At 37.5% G+C, this 20,871-nt stretch overlaps 1 protein-coding gene across 1 annotated transcript in view; it reads left to right on the forward strand.

Annotated features, from left to right (window-relative positions):
• The first annotated feature begins 11,853 nt into the window (after positions 1–11,853).
• galnt14 (UDP-N-acetyl-alpha-D-galactosamine:polypeptide N-acetylgalactosaminyltransferase 14 (GalNAc-T14)) overlaps positions 11,854–20,871 on the forward strand; it is a 32,144-nt gene continuing 23,126 nt past the window's right edge. Inside the window, 2 exon segments of the mRNA XM_043219806.1 lie at positions 11,854–11,992; positions 17,494–17,663. Of these exon segments, the coding sequence (XP_043075741.1) occupies positions 11,858–11,992; positions 17,494–17,663 (305 nt within the window). The 5' untranslated portion in view covers positions 11,854–11,857.

The following is a 20,871-nucleotide window of genomic DNA, read 5'->3' on the forward strand; positions in this document are numbered from 1 at the left end:
CCGCATGTTTCCATTTTAGATTTTGATTTAATCCTAAAATCCTTGTTCCAAAAATCTGTATTTTTCAAACTCAACAGTGAGGCTGTGAATTTTAATTAAGATCTTCAAGCAGAGCCAGATATGAAGATTGATGATACCATCGGCTATAGCATGTCTGTGAAGAATGAGATGTATTTCTAGTTACTAATACGCGCACTACGGTGAATTATTAAGACCGTGTTTCTGCTCCTCGAGCATTCATAATAATGTTCCGTCACACGTTACAGTCATCCTGCCTCATTCCATGCAAATTATTATTGCTGCAATGTATTAGCACAAACATCAACACGTTTTTTTTGGCTTATTATTTGTGACCCAGCAGAGTGACATGCACTTCCATTTCCTGTTGTGAGTGGGTTGAGCATCATATTAGATCAATAACACACAGCCATGTGTGTGCGCTCGCAAAACTCACCCCCAACCCCTGTGAAAGTGGGAGGCGAGACCCCTCAAAAGACTCATCTGTCTCTGGCTCCACTACACTGTCGTCCGTATTCCTCTCTCTAAGGAATACCGTCATATGCCAGGATCAAATGGCATTCTGTCAGCAACCTGCCATGCATTTCTAGCTTTCCAAAAATCCTTATTCTCCACAGCAGGATTTGTGCAAAAGAACAGAAAAACCTAGGCTAGTAATAAACTGGAAAATATCAGTTGTAAAGGTGATAATTGCATTTTACACTTTCAATGCTCAGAACAATCCATCTATTGTATTACTGTCTATTTATATTGTGAGAATTGTCTCTCGAGTAACTGTTATGTTGTTTTACTCGAATGTGTTTCTGTGTTTTTTGTGCCAAACTCTGTAAGATCTCATGATTTTGAACTCCCACTTAAGTGTGTGAACTCAACGCTCTGCCGTTTTGCATTGTTTCTCTCATAAAGCGCAGCGTCACAGAATCTTTTGTTGGAGCTCTAAACGGCATCCTTTGTACTAGGCCAATCAATGCTGTATTTCTGCTTTTCCCTCACATAATTTCATGTTTTTGGCACGGATTGGATCAGAACAATGGCACAAAAAATATATAACTAAGCCGTCTCACAATAGACGAGCGCTCAAAGCAAGATTCATCCACCCACTTGGATTATGTCGTGTTGAAACAGAAGGCTGGAGAGGGAAGCTTTGTTCCTGTGTAGGGGTTTTCCTGACTCAGGTATTAACGGATCTCATGCAGTGGATCCCAGAGAGAGCGGAATTATTTCTCTTCGTGAACGAGTAGAAAATACAAAACGACATTCTGCTCCGTTTAACAAATCTAAGCTAAACATCTAGGAGTTCATCCTTGCTTCTCACTTGAATAGGTTTGTGATTAATGAGTAGCATCTGAAACACAGTATAATGAGATATAAATTATGTTGTTACCAATTTGCGTATAGTGATTACGACTGCCAGAACTGGGAAAAATCCATTGGTTAGGTAAAAACACTTCAGCTGAAAATCTAGAGGAGGCACTTCTGAGGAGAGTATTGATTGAGATGCTTTTTGTGCTCAGCAGGTTTGTGCCTTCAGCGTCGACGGTCCAGAGGTCTCTTAATATACGAGCGCGTGCCGTTTAATGAAAGCCGTGTGCGAGGCCTCCCATGCTGTGATTGCTCAGCAGGTTTGCTCTTTTCATGACTCAAAGCCTTCCTAAAAGATAATTTGCCTGGATTGTGTTCTTTGGTCCATCTAAGCTTTTACTTCTATTCTGAGATACGTATAATTATTAGATGGCTCAATCAGTTTTCCTACTGTATTTAGAAAAGTAGCAAATGGATTTCAAGTGTAGCAATTTAAAGACGCTGTGGAATCAAAATGGTATTGTGCTGCAACTTGTGTAACTTCTAAAATATGCTTTTATAAAAATAAATGCAAATAAAATCTGAAATGTCTATATTAATATAATAAATATTTTATATATATATATATATATAATATATATATATATATATATATATATATATATATATATATATATATATATATATATATATATATATATATATATACACACACACATAATATAGATAGTAGTACTTGTATCTATTCTTAAATAGCACAACATACAAACATAAAGCAATTTTAGGGGCCCCAAATAATTTTCGATTGATAACTTATTTATTTCTTTTTTTAGGAAGAGCAACCGTATTTTAACATCAAGACTACTGCAGGTTCAAAACTGATGCATGTTTTTGTGTGGTTAACTGAATGAGATCTCTCAGCTCACAAAACTGTTAAAGGTTAACTATGTTTAAACTCAACTGTCATCCTAATTCCCACACAGAGTATTCCCTGTTCTGCTATGTTGGTTCCATTAACTTTAGTTGAAGATAATCGCTTCTGCTTTCTCTTTACCCAGCTGGCCAGCTCAGATATAAGAACTCAAGCCTCATTTGAACAGTCAGCATGCACCTACTCCATAGACAGTGTAAACCAGAGGAGGCTGAGTTCACCCATCCAGAATAAAGCGTTATTGAGGATGAAATGGGATTTTTAATTGGCTAGGGTTACAGTGCCGTGTAAGGGCTCTGACAGGTCCGGTGTTGTCACAGTGACACTGTCCTACAATACAAGGCTGTGACAAATGCGTGTCCTTTCACGTTACATGAAATCATGCCATTATGGGCGGAAGCATCTGGTGGAGCAGAATGCAGGCCTTTCTGAAACCAAACCCCCTTACGGCACTGCATTTGCATTTTAGACAGGTTTAGATTACTAGCAGCAATATCTCATTTGTTTTTATTAAACACTGGAGACGAGATGTTCTGGAGTACATTATGTTCTGTCAGACTGGAAGTTTTATTTTTTTCTTAACTTCTGCATTGCATTAACTTTACCTCTGAATTTATGATTAATGCAGGACTCCAGGGCTCACCTATCATGCTCCAAAGCCTGTTGTTCTTGGGAAATCAATATCTGAAAGGTGCAAAGATTTCACCCAGAGCTTCATGCATCGCTGGGTACTCATTCGGCGTGTGTATGTATTTCTAAATGTATTGCTTATCGACCAGTGTAAAAACAAACTTGAATGGAATGCATAGTATTCGTAATGCATCTCAGAATTTTAACAAGCTGTTCTTTTACCGAAAGATTGAAGATGTTGTAAACAGAAGGTAGTTTGAAATTAATGGCCTTGAACTTTTTCTAACAATCATAAATTTGAGAAGTTAGGCATTTGGTGTGATTCAAGGACGTGTTGCATACAAAGCAGCTATGTTTAAAGGTTTATGTGAAGGTTATTGCCAGCATAAGCAGTGGGCAGATGGGATCTAGCCATTAATGAACCATTATACTGATTAAAGTCCTCGCCAGCAGAAATTATCACTTTAATCATTGACAGCCTTTACACTAAAAATTAATTAAAGCATAGAGAGGGATTCCTGTCAGTGGGTCCTTAACAAACTAAATGCACTCCAGATGCAATTCTGATCTATGTGTATTAACTTACAATCCAACTCATATGATGTGCATGTGTTCAGTACAGACGGGATTTCAGACATGATATTTCACCTAATACTGAGATATTTACCTTTTTAGATATGATTTAGAGATATGTACCTGAGATATTTCTTCTTTTTTTTTAAAGAACAGTCATGAAAAAAGTCATGAAATAACTATAGAGTCACATGGAGTTAAATTCTCAATTGGTGCGAGTTAAAAGTATGCACACATATTATAAATTAGCCCACACATGTCATTTAGTTATTGTAATTTTACAGTACTGCAAAACTTTAGTCTGTGTGACTCAGCTGTTAATAAATAAAATGTGTTCATTTGGAACAGTCTGGACTGTCGTGAAATAACAGTTGAGTCATGCAGAACTAAATGCTGGGTTAATAAATACACATAATTTTCATTTTATGTATACCGTAATAGTACATAATACATTTGTCAGTTTTTAATAAAAAATAAATACATTAAATAATACCCATTATCAGTGGAGAGGGAACTTTACACACACACACACACACACAAAAATTAAATTCCATATTCTGTCATCATACCCTAAACTCATTATGTGCATGATTCAGCTGTTATTTCATTATGTTGCAGGTGAACATCTCCAGATATCTGAAAACCACGTAGGGACCCTGTGAATTGGAACACAGCTCCTATCTCTATCTCTCTCTCTCTCTCTTTTTCACAGGTTTGACTAGATTCAATTGGAAGCACATGGCTGCTGAGAAATGAGCTGGGAGAAGTGACCCCTTTAACCTCTAAAGTTTCTGAAAGGAAGAAAAAGCAGGAAAGTGGGATCTGGTTGGCATGAGGAGATAGAGTGTGTGTGGGATTGGTGTGGTGGGGGAAATTGGGGAGGTGTTGGTCAGTCAAGTGGGAAAAGGCCTCAGTTTTTCATTTCATCAAGCAATAAAACCCCCAAGCCCCTGTGGCCTTTATCTGTTCTGTGATCTAAGCACATTATAAGGTTGAAACTCAATGTTGAGAAAGCAGCTGGAGGAAGTGATGATTACTACAGAAAGTCCAGGCAAAGTAATGAGAAAGTAGCGGCGGATAACATCAAAACCAATTAAGTCCATCCAGGTTCAATTCAACCTTGAAAATTTCCGACCTGGTTTCATCCATCTATTTAGAATCCTGTCTAAATGTACAGATTAATTTGCTTTAAAATAGAGGGAGAAATTCTTTACCCGATGATAGTTTTGATTTGTTTTGCTGCCCAATCCACTAAAGAAATTATGCAAATCTAGGCAACACAGCAAATGTTAATTACTGCGCAGTTATGGAAAACGCAGCAGACTATAGCAATCTGGCATACTTTACTGGATCTGTAGCACCTACTGCGACCCATTTTAAAAGGCCAAAAAACTTTAAGGCACTTCTGGGTGTATGCCTGGTTATTGCACTCTTCTCCATCATTTGCTCTTTATTTGATGAATTACTGCTGCCATAAAATGCAAACAAACATCTCTTTTTAATAAAATTCTGTTTACCTCCTGCTGTCTGTGGGCGGTATAGAGCTGCGTTTTGTAAATAAGCCACACTCTATAAATAATAAGACTAATTTACATAAAAAGAGGTGTAAAGGATCGCAGCGACCTCCAGATTTTACCGCCGATATTGCCTGGTTAATGAATAAGACATCGTAGCGAAATGAGTTAATTCACCCCACGCTGTTTAGTCTCGGCTCATTCTGAATGCTATCTTACAAACCCAGGACTTGCGATGTTACGGCGATAACTAATGTGGATTTTTGTCAGCTAGATGAGCTGTAGGATGACTCAAAGTGAGCATGTGATAAAGAGATGCTCTGACAAAAGCGTGACACACATGCCGTGGATTCGTACCAAGTTATGCTCTATTTTCAGTGAACGACACCTTTAATTGATGCAGCGACTGGGGACTCGTGTTCCGCAAAGTCAGATGGGTGTGAAAATACAGAGGGATTGAGAAAGAGGGAGAAGTATTGCCGCTGTTTTCCCTAAGCATGAAAAATGAGACTGAGTCCGTCCCAACCATATTATCCCTCTCCCAAAGTGCTTTGTAGACAGCCATTCATCTTTCTGCATCGCGCCCCCTTTATCTGTCACTCCTGTCTCATCTCTACACCTCTCATCCTGCTCCACTATCCTCCTCCACCTGAATATAATTTGCTAAAACTTTACCAAAGCAACTCGGGGCCTGTAACTCATATTCACCGTCTCAGACCATTTGACACCAGCCGTCATGTCACACATCTCCATTGTCTAATCATCACCGTTACCTTCAGCTTTGTAATAGCTCTGCCGGACCTGTTACAGATGTAGTGTTTAATGACAAACAGTAATCAGGAGGGATTTGGTGATGCATTTAATCTGTGGTTTTACAGCTTTGTCCATGGATGATTTTATCCCCTGAGGCAGATTCTTACGAGCTCACTTACTCAGCCTGACAGAAAGCGATGTCGGAACAGCATGATAAAAAAATAGCACCGCGTTTGGAAAGAGGATCACAATTTGACATTGTATCTTAATGATAATTACCAGGCAGACTTTTCTTTGATGGCAACTCATTACTTTTTCATGTTTGACTTCAATGAATGAATAAAAATGAACATTAGAATGTAGATAAACAAAGCTCTCTGCATAATTAAAATGTTAGTTTTATCAAGTATGAAAGTCAGCCTGTCCATTTCTATTGTAAAGTTGTTCTATGTCAGAAAAATTACAAAAGAGAAGTATTTCAGCATCATTATGTATCATTATGTAATCATTTAAGGACATATTTGACATACCTGATAATTTTTTTATTTAACAAGATTAAATGATTCAAAATTGATGTTTTATTGTGTTTTATTTAATTTTTTTTAACAGCATCCCTGTATACGGCATTCACTTTGTTCTTGTCATCTGTGTGATGGTGTACATTATTGATAAAAAAAATTATGGTATATTGGAAAATATTCCTCTTTTATTTTGTTTCTCCGTTCTTCACTACTCTTATCTGAATTTGTGGCAGGCAAGAGCTCTGCAAGTGTCTCCTGTTCACATCCGTCAAGTGGTATTTGGACAACAGCCATCCAGGAGAGCAAGACTGTGTGTGAGTACGCCGGACAAACACATCTTACTATATTACATTCAGAGAGATGAATGTCTCTTCTTTGTTGTTTTATCTACCATGGTCATTCACGGTTATTTGGAGTGTGAAACAGTGGACGCAAAGATGATATTTGCTGATAAGTGTAGCTGTGATTCAGGATGATGCAGCCCAAGTCGTGTGGTCCCAGTTTACTCCTGATACACCCCATGAACTCATGAAGTTTTGCCTTAAAGGCACAGTTTTGCGAATTGTCGTTTCATTCTGCAAGTAAGTAAAGCTGTTCGCACAGCTTAAAAAACTCAAAATTGGATCTAATGAAGAAAAAAGACACCTATACCATAGGTGCCTTTGGGGTAAGCTGATAAACTTTACATTTTAGTTTCAAAGTAAACTACCCCTTAAGCGTTTTTAAGCTCAGAGCTGCTTTCTCTACAGCCATTACCGGGGAAAAATCTAATTTTCGCGATCAAAGCACCTCCTGCTGGCAGAGAATGAATTTGCATTTTTAATCACGGTGTCTGATTTACACAGCAAACATGTTTTGCTTATTATCAAAAAAAAATTCTAACTGTTGCTCTAGTGTTGTTATTGATTCTATTGGGACCGAACTTACCAAAAGTTAAGTTAGTGCCACAAAAGCATGCGTGCGCCGTAACGTTTGTTTACGTTGTCGTTGAAACCCAAAATATTATTTAATTTCACATTTTATAAATAATTTTAATTGTGTTTGGCAGTCGGAAATCAAAAATGTATTTCAGGCTGTTGCTCAAATAATTATTTTGTTAAATTAAATTGAACATCAGTTTATTTAATGCGAAAGAATGCTTTTCTCTGGTGTAAATTAAGCGAAATTGTTTCCCTTACAGTCGCACTTTGCCTGCTTTGCTGTTGATCTTTGCTGACTATGTGGGGAAGGCTGGCTTGAAAGCCTCCCATCTTCCCCACTGGCAGCTCCTCCATTACTTACAAAGTGCTTCATCTCTCTCCGCCGAGGCTGGTCTACTGTGCTACTTCTGATTAATGACGCTGCCATTCCAGCTCAATTTATTACCATACATTTCTACATGCAATACAATCCAGCACATTCACCCTGTGCAGAGGTATTAACATTGTGCCATGATACTTGACACTATAATAGTGAAAATTATAAGAACTTATTTGTCTGGCATTTGAGACAAATCCATTAGGCTGACTTGAATAATAGCTGAGCTGAATCTAAGTCACAACCTACTGCCCCCCAGGTGCTTATGAACACATTTAATAGTCAAAAGAGCATTTTATAATAATAAAGTCATTTGAGAATCCGAAAATTGCTGACGGCATTGAACAAAAAGGATCAAACTGTTATCTATCGTACGTTACCTGCAAGATGCACAATACCTTGGGTTTAGATTTCAGAAATAAACAGAAATGTTCTCTTTTATATGAGAGAAGTCAAAAATAGAGAAAGTTTGTCAGCACTTCTGTGCCTCACCGAATCAGCACTAATTGTTGGAACTCTGGGTAGCTTAACAGGCAGATTGTGATGGTGTGAAAGTATGTCCTTATTAAGCTCTCCACATTCACTGTGTCTGAACAAACATGCTTGGACTTCTCACCCTCAACCATTTATTCAGTTAAAGTCAGCTTTTTTTCCGATCTTCACAGTTCGCTAGACAAGATTCATCTTGCACTTGTGGAATCTGACTAAGTCTCCCACAGTCCTGCCTCCGCTTTGCCTTTCCAACATCCAAACACGCAGGACTGCCTCATCACCTGTCCTTCTGCTTTTACTTTCTGGCTGTGCTGGCACTTTTGCACATTCACTGCCAAGAACAGCAGCACTTTTACCCAGTATTTCATTTATTTTTATTTTATTGCGCCCACTCAGATAAAGCATTGTGATGTGAATCTCACCACACTGTCCATAAACTTTGCAGTACAGTATTCTCAACTAACTCATAGTTGTCTACTAAATGTTATATTCATAGTTGTCTTCCAGATTATTATACCAAATGTGATCTTATTATTGATAATTGTATGTTAATTTGTATAGTTTATTATTTGTTTTATTTGGTAAGAATATGCACATACAGTATGCACACATACAAAAAAAGGAAAAAAGAAAATCATGACTGTATATACGTGTGTGTGTGTGTGTGTGTGTGTGTGTGTGTATATATATATATATTGTGTGTGTGTATATATAAATATATATATATATATATATATATATATATATATAAAATTGACTAAATATTAATTATTATATAATACATTTACTAAACATTTTGCAACTTTTTTTTACTAGTACATTTTTTATTTACATTTAATTCTGTTGTTTGATATAATATATACATATATTTTCTTTCCTAATGTACTGTCTTCAAATTTAATTCTGCTTGTATTCTAGTTATTTTCTTAGTTATTTCTACAGTGCTTGTTCAGACACTTGAAGTACTGGCCGTCCTAAATGATGCTCTCAGATGTTGTTTCTCTCTTCACGCTCCTGTTGGCTGCTTTTTGGCCATCCGCTGTTATCGACCCATTAGACAAAGCAAAATGGAATTTCTAGCTATCTGCACCCTCTTAGTCTATTGTTTCCCTTTCAGTCACGCTAAGGTAATTCGTTTTTCAGAGGCCGTGTTTCGCTCCCCTTTCACTCCTGGCTGATTGCCTTGTAGAACAGACCTGTCCATGTAACATTATCCTTGGTCTATGCTCTTTACCTCTAATTTATCTGTCTACTGAATGCCAGGATAACCAGGGCCTTTGACATATCCCTGTCCCTATGAAATGCCACATTCTGTTCAAATATTTGCTGGTCTGTGAAAGTTTTTCTAAAAAGTTGTGAAAATTGAAAGCTTGAACAGCAGTGCAGCTTTCTGGGGTAGGAGTGTCCTTACTAAAAAACAAAATCATGTTGAAATGGTAACAGAGTGATATAGATGCTAAGTTCACTGGATTTGCCAAGTTTGCCAGACAAGTCAGTAGCTTCATATTTTTGAAAGTTTCACCTGAGGTACTTAGTAGTGAGGTTTTGTCTTGGTAGTGATTATTTTTAATTCTTAATACCATAACTCAAGGCATTGCTCTTGAAGAAAGACCAAACAAATCAAAAGGGAATAAAAGGCAAGTACAAACTTGTTTCTTCGTCGTCTTTTCCAGACCATAGTGAGAATCATACATCATCAAATCACTATATCAAATCCAATTTCTTCAAGAATCATACATGGTCATCAGTCATGTATGCAACTCCCACTTCTCACAATCCAATAAAATTCCAATGGATAAAATCGACCTCCACTTTTAAAAATAAAAGGGTTTTATTGAAATGGTTTCATGCACAACTCTTAACATCCATGCATGGAAACTTCCTAATGAGCAAAAGTTTCTTTTAGTGTGGTAAAGTTCTTCACACTTATGAAAAAATGTTCTTTTAAAAACTGTTCACTGGAAGGAGAGCTCTTCTCTTTGGAGAGCTCAAAATGTACTTCTATAGCATCACTACGAAAACTCCCTCTTGGAGCCTATTTTTAAGGGTGTGCTTATCATTGGATGCCCTGGTTCACTCTCAAATAATGTCAAATTGTGAAAATATATTGGCTTGCACAAACCAATTCACATGTTTAAGATGAGAAATAAATTGCAAAATAGGGAAACAATGAATAAGCAGATGCTTTTCAACACTCACAAACACTGTTAACAATGCTAGTGAATATGCTCAGATTTGAGAGTGGGTAGCATATAAGGAAGCTTCTCAGGTTTCAGTGAAAATATTCCCTGAGCTGCATATTCAACCTTTGGCATATGGCATAAGAGCTAATTAGAACTATGCTAATGTGCTCCCTCAGGCCCAGCGACTGAAGAGGAAACCAACTATGTGCTTTGATATATCTGTCATGCTTCAGCAGGCGCTAACAAGGATGACTCTGAGACACTACAGACCCTGCATAATATAGGTCTGTATTCTTCAAACTTTTTTTATTTTATACAGGTGGTCTTATTTTACTTTGGCTTTTTAGTGAATTATTTACATTTATCTTATAATTATTCCAAAAGAAGCTTTTTGCAGCTTTTCATGCCGCTGACAACTCATTAAAACATTTCAGTAAACACTTCTTTAACAGTTTTAGTGTCTGAAGAACCTTCTTAATTAGCACTTTTGTTGAATGGAAACGCGGAACGATTCCGCAAATGTTAAAGGTTCTTCGTGGAACCACCCGCTTCGATCAGGAGCCGTTATCATCTGCACGGGCTCTTGAAAATATGTAGGAAATGTATTAATATTTAGCCTTTATAAATTAACTGATTTACGGTCCTCGATGATCTGTGTCTTTGAGCAAAGCTTAATTAATAAATTGGCATTTGGCGGTCACCTTTGTCCTCGCTGTCTTACTGTGTGTTTTTAAAAGAGCGTCCTCCTAAGGTTAAGTGCCCTGTTTCAAGGATGAAATGGTGATGGATCATCTTTAGCATCAGCCTCAGACGGCACGTCCACCGGCGGTCATGCTGGCTCTCTGATGCATATTGTGTTACAAGAAATGTCAAGAGTTGTACATAATCATTGGTTCCGATCTGATTGGCTGGTACTATGCAACATCTTGGAGTCAAGGGAAGACGTCCACCTGGAATTAAGTGTTTACTATAGGTTAGTGGCACCCAATGTTTTGTTGCAGTTAAGCAAAACGACCTATTCTGCTTTGTTAGCAATGAGCTCATACTGATTGAGTTTTTTTTGGTCAGTGGTGAATGCGAGATAAAATTATTTTTATATAGACTGATAATTTTCCAGTTCGCAAATTACCTTAATTACAGTAATCATAAAAAATGTTCAAGACTTTTCAATTTAAGTGCTTATGCTTTTCCGCTGCTTTGCGGGGCTACAAATCGCTACTTACGGAATCCTCTGATATTTCCAGACTTCCCATCGCAGCGGGAGCCCTGCTTTTATTGTAAGCCCATTTCACAAACAACGGAGAGACGTTCAGAGCGAGTCTGCCGCGTTGGAAGCGCGTGAAGAACAGGCAGGTCCGTAAAAGCGCTGTTCCGCGGTAGGTGGTGCTAAACTCATTCACATTTTGTCGGTACCTCGGTGGGTACACAGGATGATTTTAATCGCGCTGGACAGCGTCCAGCGTCACTCACAGTCTCAGCAAGTCAGCGCGCTGCGCACGAGAGCAACAACCTCATTCCTGGATATCAGGCACTAGGGGCAAGTGCGCGAGCGCGGCGCGCGGACACAATTCGCCTTTCGTTCGCTGAGAGAGGAGCGCGCGAATGGTTTTCAAACTGAAATGAATCGTTAACGGCCGTTTGAAAATGAAGAGGCTTTCTCGAAAGCTGACTTTAGCCCTCGCAGCGCTGTTTTGGATAGCCGCTTTACTCTATTTCATTTTGCTGAATAGCCGCAAAATACAACCTGACCAAAGAAACGAGCAACCGCAAGTGAAAGAGGTGAGTGTTACATCACGATATGTTAGAAATTACAGACCTCGTGGGCAAAATGGATTGATTTGTGCGATTGAGTGTGTTTAAGACCTGTCAGTAACTCTTTAATTCTTTGTTTTTCGTCTTCTGACAGGAAATATTTGTAAAGGTGCGCCAGTTTCATGATACCCGAGCCAACAAAAAAGGGGCAAAACTGTCCAATATGATTATTTTTTATCCTGTTGGGTGTGGAAAAGAGGAAGGTTTAGTCAGACGCATACCTTTTGTGAACTTATTTGGAACCACAACGAGAAATTTAGCTTACTTTTCCCTAGGGAGATGAAATAAAATGCTTGGCGATAACCTTTTCACGTTTGTTTGTTGACAAATATAATTCCGTAATAGCCCATTTTCTCTCTCTTCCTATTCAAGCATGAATTTATCAGTCAGTATGATGGACGCGCGAAAATGGCTTTAATGTAAACGCGTACAAGAGGGAGCAGATTCAATCTAGATTATTGAGTGAAAAGTAAATATTTAAATAGCCTGTAAGAAATGGTTGTAATTAACGCTATAAAAGAGCAAATAACATTTGTACCGCTGGCATTTGCTTTCATCAGCCACTTTTTGATTTACAGGAAAGACAAATCACAAATGAGATCTCTCTCAGTTTTTTCCCCCTCATAGACCGCAATAAGTTTTATTATAAGGTTTATTTCTTAGGAGAAAGTGTTCTTTTTTTTCTTGTCAAGTAATAATTTCTCATGAGGTTCATCTGGTCTGGAGTTTCAGAAAAGTCTCTGTTTGCCAGGATACTGTCTAAAATTTCAGCATGCGCTCAAATTAAATTCCTCCAAAAATCAAATTATGTGCACCGTTATCCACATTAATTAATCTCTACATTCTTACTGTAAGCAGCTGTCTCATTTATTTATCTCTGAGACATTTAAGAAGAAACACTTTGGACAAAATTGATTCTTAATTCCATTAAGTCTATCGATAAGCAAACTCAAGATTTTTCACTGGTCATATACTTTTGTAAGTGTTTCTCTCCCCCTAACATTATTTCGAGGTAACGTTTCCTATTACGATCTACAGTATATAAAGGCTATATAAAATAGTTTTGTGTGTGAGAATAAATAGTGAATGAAGTAATAAATTGTTGTTCTGAAGACGTGCCGGATGCACCAATCAATAAATAATTTCACAATTTTGTTCCATATCTTTCAAGACTAAGGCAGAAAGTAATGGCAACAGAAGGTCAAGGATGTTCACAAACAGTATAAAGCGAGATGATGCACATATGTGTTGCATTAATAAATAGATCTAGCTGCGGCATTGTTGCTGTAAGATGCGTAAATCTGCAGCAATGTCTTGTACATCTTGTAAGTCAGTTTTTCATTCCAACAGCGGCTGCTATATGACAATAAAGTATCACCGAGGGTAATGGGGTATGAAGCATGATGTATGGTGTAATATATCTCAACACTGAGCAACACTCTATAGGAACGGAAATATGAAAACAGTTCGCACACGCTCCTTACATCTGTACTGAGACAATGATGGACTTTTTATGGTATAATGACCGGATTTATCTCAGAAGGAATGCAGAAAGAATTCTTAGCTGGTGGATGCTTCAGTAGTGATGGATTTAACTTTTTTTATTCTCAGTTTCTCTGTGCATCTTTTGTACGAGTATGTAAAACAAAACAAAAAAAATAAGTTAAACAGTTAATGTGGCCTTGAAAACCGCCAGGAGATCGATTTTGCGGACACTCCCCCTTTAAATACAACTTAGCGCTGAGAGAGAAATGTCTGCTTTAGTATTCTGTGTTGAACATCATGTTTCCATTTGCTGTTTGCTTCAATATCTATTTTCTGTAATAACCCTGACAGGGAAGGCCGAACCTGCAATAGCTGTTATTGGCGAGGAGGAATGTGAAATACAGGGTTGGCGCAGCGGCTGTTGAGGTGAATGCGGTCTGTGTCACGGTGGCCAGTGTGTTCAAACCATTCATCAAATGGTGGTGACATCTCACTCAGATTCGATGGGGAGATACTCCCCCATCAGCAGAGTGATGCATTATCTTTATAATGGTAAGGGAGGACTGAGATATCACCCATGACATCTGCTATTACCATGATTCATGGCAGATATGTCCCACAATACAGATTACACAAGCAGACATTGTTGTTGTGAGGTACATTCACTGAGATTTTGTGTCACTGGCGTTGAGGTGTTAGACCGGACAGATGGAGTTTGATGGATTCATCATTTGCTCGCACATGAATTCTGACAGAACGTTGGAATGAATCATTTTAATGCAACACCGCAAACCAATTTATACAGTCATGCACGGCTTCTGAACCTGCTAAAAGTGTCCTGAGGCCTTTAAAAAAGGAGCAGGATTTCAAAAGAAGTTCAGATGTGTGGTTTAGTGCATTGCAAGAGGGCAGAGGCTCTGGTGGAGAAGAACGCTCTATAAAAAGGACCCACACAACCGCACATACAGAGTACAGACGACAGGACAGGGAGGATCCAATTACCACTTCCTCAGTCTGTCCTCCTCCTCTCATTAGAAGGCTGAGCTCTGTGGGAGCCGGGGAACACTGAGCCCCAAACGTGGCACAGCTCAAATGCCCTGATCAGTGACTGTGGAGCATCAAGGAGCTAATGATTTCAGCGGGGAGCGTGGGGGTGGGTGCGTGAACGCTGCCTTTTGAAGGCGAATAAAATTGTTAAGCAGATAGGAAATTTGACACATTGATTCAGAACCTGTCATCTTTTTTTTCATGTGCTAATTAAATTCTGTTTCTATTACTTAGTATGCTTAATCATTTTTGTAGTGAGTCATTGTGCCCTAATCAAAAGTGTCTAGATTAACAACAATGTTAGATTTTTACTAGCGCTCTCACCTTTTGTCTTTTAAACATTAGCCCAGCCTGTAGGCTTGGCATGTCGCTTTAAAGTTTAGACAAAATCAGAATAGATGAAGCGGCTGTGGTGTTGTGAGTAGTAAGAAGTAAAGACTGGACTATACTAGGCATAGTATACATTTAAAAACTTTTTTTGCAGTCTAGGTGAGTCAAAAGTCAGTCATCACATTTTGGGCAGTCCAGTTTCATACATCTCACAGAAAATTGTGTAGGAGGATATCAAACATATTTAATATTTAGCCGATTTTAGAAACACTAGTTGCTGAGAAACATTTGGTGAGAAACATATTTTGTGGCAAATAAAAAAATATACTCTGTATAGTGTAAATATAGGTCTTATGAATGGTACCCTTCAAAATCATGGCAGAAGTAATAGGTAATCATGAGTACTTTCTAACATTTTTCTGGATGGATACATTTTTTGGCATTTTGTGGATTTTGACACTGTATTTTTTCCCCTCTTTTTAAACATAATACAAATAGATATAAAATTTTTGCGAGACTATGGGATTTTTTTTTTTTGTAATACAAGGATAGATATTTAGCTTATATATCTGTTGAATATCTGCCAGCAAACCAATTGAAGAAATGTGCGTCCTTGGATTGAGTCTGCATTGTTTTGCCTACCTATTGGGCTGTGTAAACAGGCAGACATCTTAAGCTGTTGAGTTTTTTAGGGCCTCACGAAGGACATTGCATTTCTAAACCAGCAAGCCAACTGAAAAACTACTTTATCTTTTAAAAACCATGTTCGTTTTCTGACTATTCTGTCCACTCGTGTCCAAAATAGAGTCTGTGAGGACTTGTTTGTTTGGGGTGCCTAATTATTCAAATGTGATTTTGAAAATATGTAGTTTTGCATATCCCTAATGAGAACATTTACATATTGTTTGTATTATGAGAATATGTGTATCTGCATTTTAATATCAGCCTGACTTTTAGACAGAAAGAAACCACCAATATTATCTGATACCGATATGACTTGGAAACTGAATTGGCGAGTGGAATTGAAAGCCCAGCCATTATCATGCTAAGCAGTCTAAAGAAACAGACATGTGCAATTACCCACCTCTATTACTGGCTGTAAAGATGCTGTTGTGGCTGTTGTAAAGCAGCAGGGCATGACATCCCAAGCATACACGCAATGCTGAGAAAAGGCGTGCAAGCTCACTGGTGAATTCTTAACTCATTGTGTTTACAATGCCCTGAAGTCCACTCACTCTAGAAGTACAATTTAATAGCTCTATATTAATGCTGTTGTTTTACTGCAAAAAAAGAGGATAAAGTTTCTTGAAATGATTCCAATTAGGAACTTTTAAGGCCAATTCTCACAGCACTGACAGATGCAGACAAACAACACCAAGACACACTCATTGGGTTTGGTCAGATCGGTTTGTTACCACTGTTGGCTTTAGTTTGGTGCTTGTTTTTGGTGATTGAACATGTTAAATCAGTGTTTGTCTGGTTTTCTAATGTTCGAGATGTGGCACTGTAATTGGTTGGCTGTCGCATTTGGTCTGCATCTGTTGGCGCAGTGTGAATTGGCCTTTAAGAGGTGGTTTGTGCTTGATGACATTTGCATATTTATATTTTTAGTGTCCCTTTTTTAATTTAAGACTTTTTTCGGATTATACTTGTTTTCTTCTATACATGTCTGCACACGGCCTTCGTTAAAGCTCTTATTTAAAAGAATTATGTGCTTTTTCAAATGAAACAAAAAGGTCATCCTATTCTCTGTATCCTCTTAGTCCTAATTAGCAATACCTCTGAAACTGCATCTGTCATAATCATGACTTATTGATTTATGATGTGTGTTTTCCTTGTAACAACCCTTGCTGTTGTTATAAGCAGAATCTCTACACAAATTCAAATGCTAGTGGCTGTTATTTCCATGGAGGGCAGTAGCTGAATTTGGAAACGTAGGAGAGAGGGAGGCATCATCATCAGTCAGCATTCATACAGGCGTCTGGGGAGAAACTAGCAACCTGCTGGCATGGGTAATCACCAGCCCCAACCATAACCAACAGCCTCCAGCCCCCTTAATGGTCTAACATCAGCAAAAAAAGCTCAAGGAAATAATAAGTGGGAAAACATGGAAACTCTCAAGCTGCTGTCGGTGCAGAATGTGGAGGTTTATTAAATTATGATTGATATGGCCTTATGGATTTCAAGACGTAGTGTGTTCAACCCTCAATATTCGTGACTACAGCTTGCTGTGTGCCTCATATTTTGAGGAGATTGGTGTGATGGTGCTGCAGAATGCTGAAATATTAATAACTTTCTTATGATAATTGAGAATATTGCCTACAGCAACTTTGTTTACTTTTTTCCCCACTCTTTTAAATAGTTTACCGAACGTGGTTTTCAACCAAGTGAACATGCTCATATCAAAGGCTTGGGTTTTGCAGTGGATTATTATTATTTTTAGATTTGAAACTCAAAGATGCTAGGATTTCAGACCTATAAGGATGACTTATGTATCCTGACGTGTCACTGACTTCAAGCATTTCTGTGGAACAAGACAACTGACAGTGAAATGTAAATAGAATAAATAATAGCAATTAATCTGGCTTGTTTCCATTATTTTGTAGATCTCAGATACTGAGTGGGATGACCTGCTGGAAGAGTTTGAAGAGAAAAGCTACCTCAATGCTCACAGATGGAAACCAGGCCAGGACCCCTACAGTCTGTATGCCTTCAATCAAAGAGAGAGTGAGAGAATCCCCAGCAACAGAGCGCTTAGAGACACCCGGCATTACAGGTAAGCCCTGTGTGTGTGTGTGTGTGTGTGTGTGTGTGTGTGTGTCTATATATAATATCCACACAGTTCATATTAAATTAATGAAGGTGCATCAGTGAATTCTTGAAAACTTTTCGAAACTGATGAAAGGTGTACTGAGATAAAAAAGTAAGGATTAAATTTCATGAGCAACAATTTTATTGCTGGTTCATGGCTGGGTAGTGAGTGCTTCTCAGGTCCTCTTATGTTGATATGCTATACTAGATCATGAAGCGTTATACTACTATTCAGAACTTTGGGTTCTCTATTTGTAAAGTGATTTTGTAATAAGAGGCTGCATTCATTTGATCAAAATAAATAACAGTAATATTGTAAAATATTATTACTGTTTTTTTGTTGTTGTTTTTTTAGCTTTCTGTGCTATTTTATCAGTTTTTCAGTCTAATTCAGTGTTTGAACAGATAAAACTGTTTATTTTTCTTGCACTTTTGCCACAACCACATTTTTTCTCACTCTGTCTTATGCAATAGCCAGCAAATCAAAACTAACTAAAAAGAGGTGGATTGGTGCTGTTTCAGAAATTCAGCATATAGGATTAACTTCATTGTTAGCATGCTTTAATTTGAGCTTGTAATTGAGCTTCCTTATGAATGCTGTCTGTGATATTTGGCAGCTCTTGGTGCTATCATGACCTCAAGGTAATTGTGGCTCATGAAATTATACTGCTCCTGGCCACAGGACATTTTCACTCTTTGCAGCACTGTGGGAGGTCACTCACTCATTAGTGCATGCCACTTTCGTCAGTCAGAGTGCCACATTTTATTTTGCAGCTACTTCTGGATTCTTTTCATGTTTACCATGTTTACACCTGATATTAACATCCATCTCTGTTAATCTGATTACATGTGATCAGTTGTGACAGATTTTCTCACAACTGCAGCTTATGTGACAGGAATGCCATTATAGATTTTGTTGGTATGATTTTACGATTATGCATTTATTCATTTCACAACAGTTTTTGAAAACAGTTTTTACGTTCTTTACATTTCTTTTGGACTTGGGGCACAGAGTTTGGAAACATGGTCAAAAATTGGTTCACCATGACTTTTATTTATGGGAATAGTAAATAAAAAAGTTAATAAAGTATTATTAATATAAGACTAATAATAACTTTATTCATCCCACAGGGGAAACTGATGGTAATAAACTAAAAGATTATTATAATCAACTGTCATCCATAAGCCTAGGTAGTCTATTCATTTGAATAATGTTCATAATAATTCATATGATTTGACACATTGCCTGAGAAAATTATGTCTATTATTTTGTTTTGTGAGATGGAAGATTGGGCCTTTCTCGTATACAAACATTGAGGAGAACACAAACGTCTTGAGAATTCTACCCCTGACTTTTATTAATAAAATGCTCTCCTGGAGAGAGACACAGACGCCGGTAGACTAATCCACACAGGCAACTGTCACCTCTCTCTCTCTCTCTCTCTCTCTCTATCGATCTCGATGGAATAATTAATTCAAGCAGATAATTAATTTAAGTACATGTGATCTTACTACTTTCATCTCTTTCTTATCTGAAGTGGACAGAATGCTGAGCTAAAGAGCTGTAGCTTTGTGTCAGGTGGTTCTTGTCTTCATGTCGTAGCCTACATTGAAACCATTCAGTGTACAGCTAGCCGTGTGTTATCCTTTATGTATTCGCTCTTGAGCAGCTGTATTTTTACAGCAATATTCATTCTTGGTGTACCCAAAATGGTCCCACACTATCGACAGGCATTTGTCTGGTAGAAATAAAGGATCTGTTGGGTCCCTCCATCACAGTTAATAATGCATGCAGTAGCCTCGATGGTCCATGTCTCTAAGCATGTCATTTTAAGCTAGTGCATTGCTGGTGTAACTTTGTTTTCATTTTGCGCAAGCTGCAACAGTTCTGTTTCCATGTAACAATAGGTAAATAGATGAGTAGTCAGTTCTTTGTTGTTTTCCCAGACACTTCAGGATACATAATCAATTACACTATAAACATGATATAAGCCCCTTTCGCACGGTAATTCCAGTAAACTGCCGTTAAATAACCAGAACGACTTTGCTGAATGTGCTGTTTACAGAGGCAACCACGTACCATCTTTTTCACCAGTAAATCATCATTCAGACATCAAATTATTAAATTCTGTGACATCATTAAACGGAAATGACCTCTAAACGGCTGCACATCCCACTGTTGTACTTGTAAACATGGAGGGGTATACGCAGTTAGTGTTTCTGTTGATGTTTTTGTGTCAAACACAATATCGTCTGACACTTCAAATTCTGGAGCTAGTTATAGCAGCATGGATTCTGATTGTATAATTGATTTTATAATTCATCAGCTAGAAAAAAGTCATTCTCAAATATTTTTATTTTTATTGTTATAGTTGTGCTGTGGACTAAAGCTCTTCTTTAATACTGAGAATGATTTTTAGAACCATAGCTTTATCATTATCTTTATAGTTATCATGCTTGGTGTAAACAGGGCTTTAGTTGATATTTTCGTTCTGCATTCACACATAGCAAAATTTTGTAATTCACTGATATTGTTAAAACTTCTCATATGAAACAAATTTCCAAAACAACGTACAGGTATTTTTAAGGAAAAAGAAAAGGGGAAAAAATGTCTCTTTATGGGAATTTACCAGTATTTTTGTATGCGAGAAAGGTGCTATAGTCTCCAGTGTTTCTGACTATCCCTAAATATGTAGAATGAATCCATTGCATGTGATGCGATCAGATGTTAAATCCAAGTATAAACAGAGTCAGAGTCCACTTTTATTTGCATTTCCTGAATAAACAGAACTTTGATCATAACTTTCTCAGTCTCATAATCTGAGTTCATTTAGTCTTGAGTCATTTACTTTTATATAAAGTTTATAGTATTGGTTAGGTTAGGCCCAGATGAAACATGCTGATATTTTTTATATATGTTTTCTTACATATAAATGCTACAGGTTTATTCACTTTATAATGAATAGCTTTTTTGTATAACTTTTATTATATAAAAAATAATGTACAATAAAATCTAAAAGCAAAATACATATTAGTAGACTAGGCTTATTATATATTACAGTTAATAATGCATTTTGTAACAGCAGTAACGTTATTGGGGTCTAAACATTATATGCAGACTTTTCTGAGAATTGCAAATTTATTTCTTAAGTGGGTCCACAGACCCATTCTTC

This window comes from Puntigrus tetrazona, chromosome 20 (genome assembly GCF_018831695.1).
Source record: "Puntigrus tetrazona isolate hp1 chromosome 20, ASM1883169v1, whole genome shotgun sequence".
Lineage (NCBI taxonomy): Eukaryota > Metazoa > Chordata > Actinopteri > Cypriniformes > Cyprinidae > Puntigrus > Puntigrus tetrazona.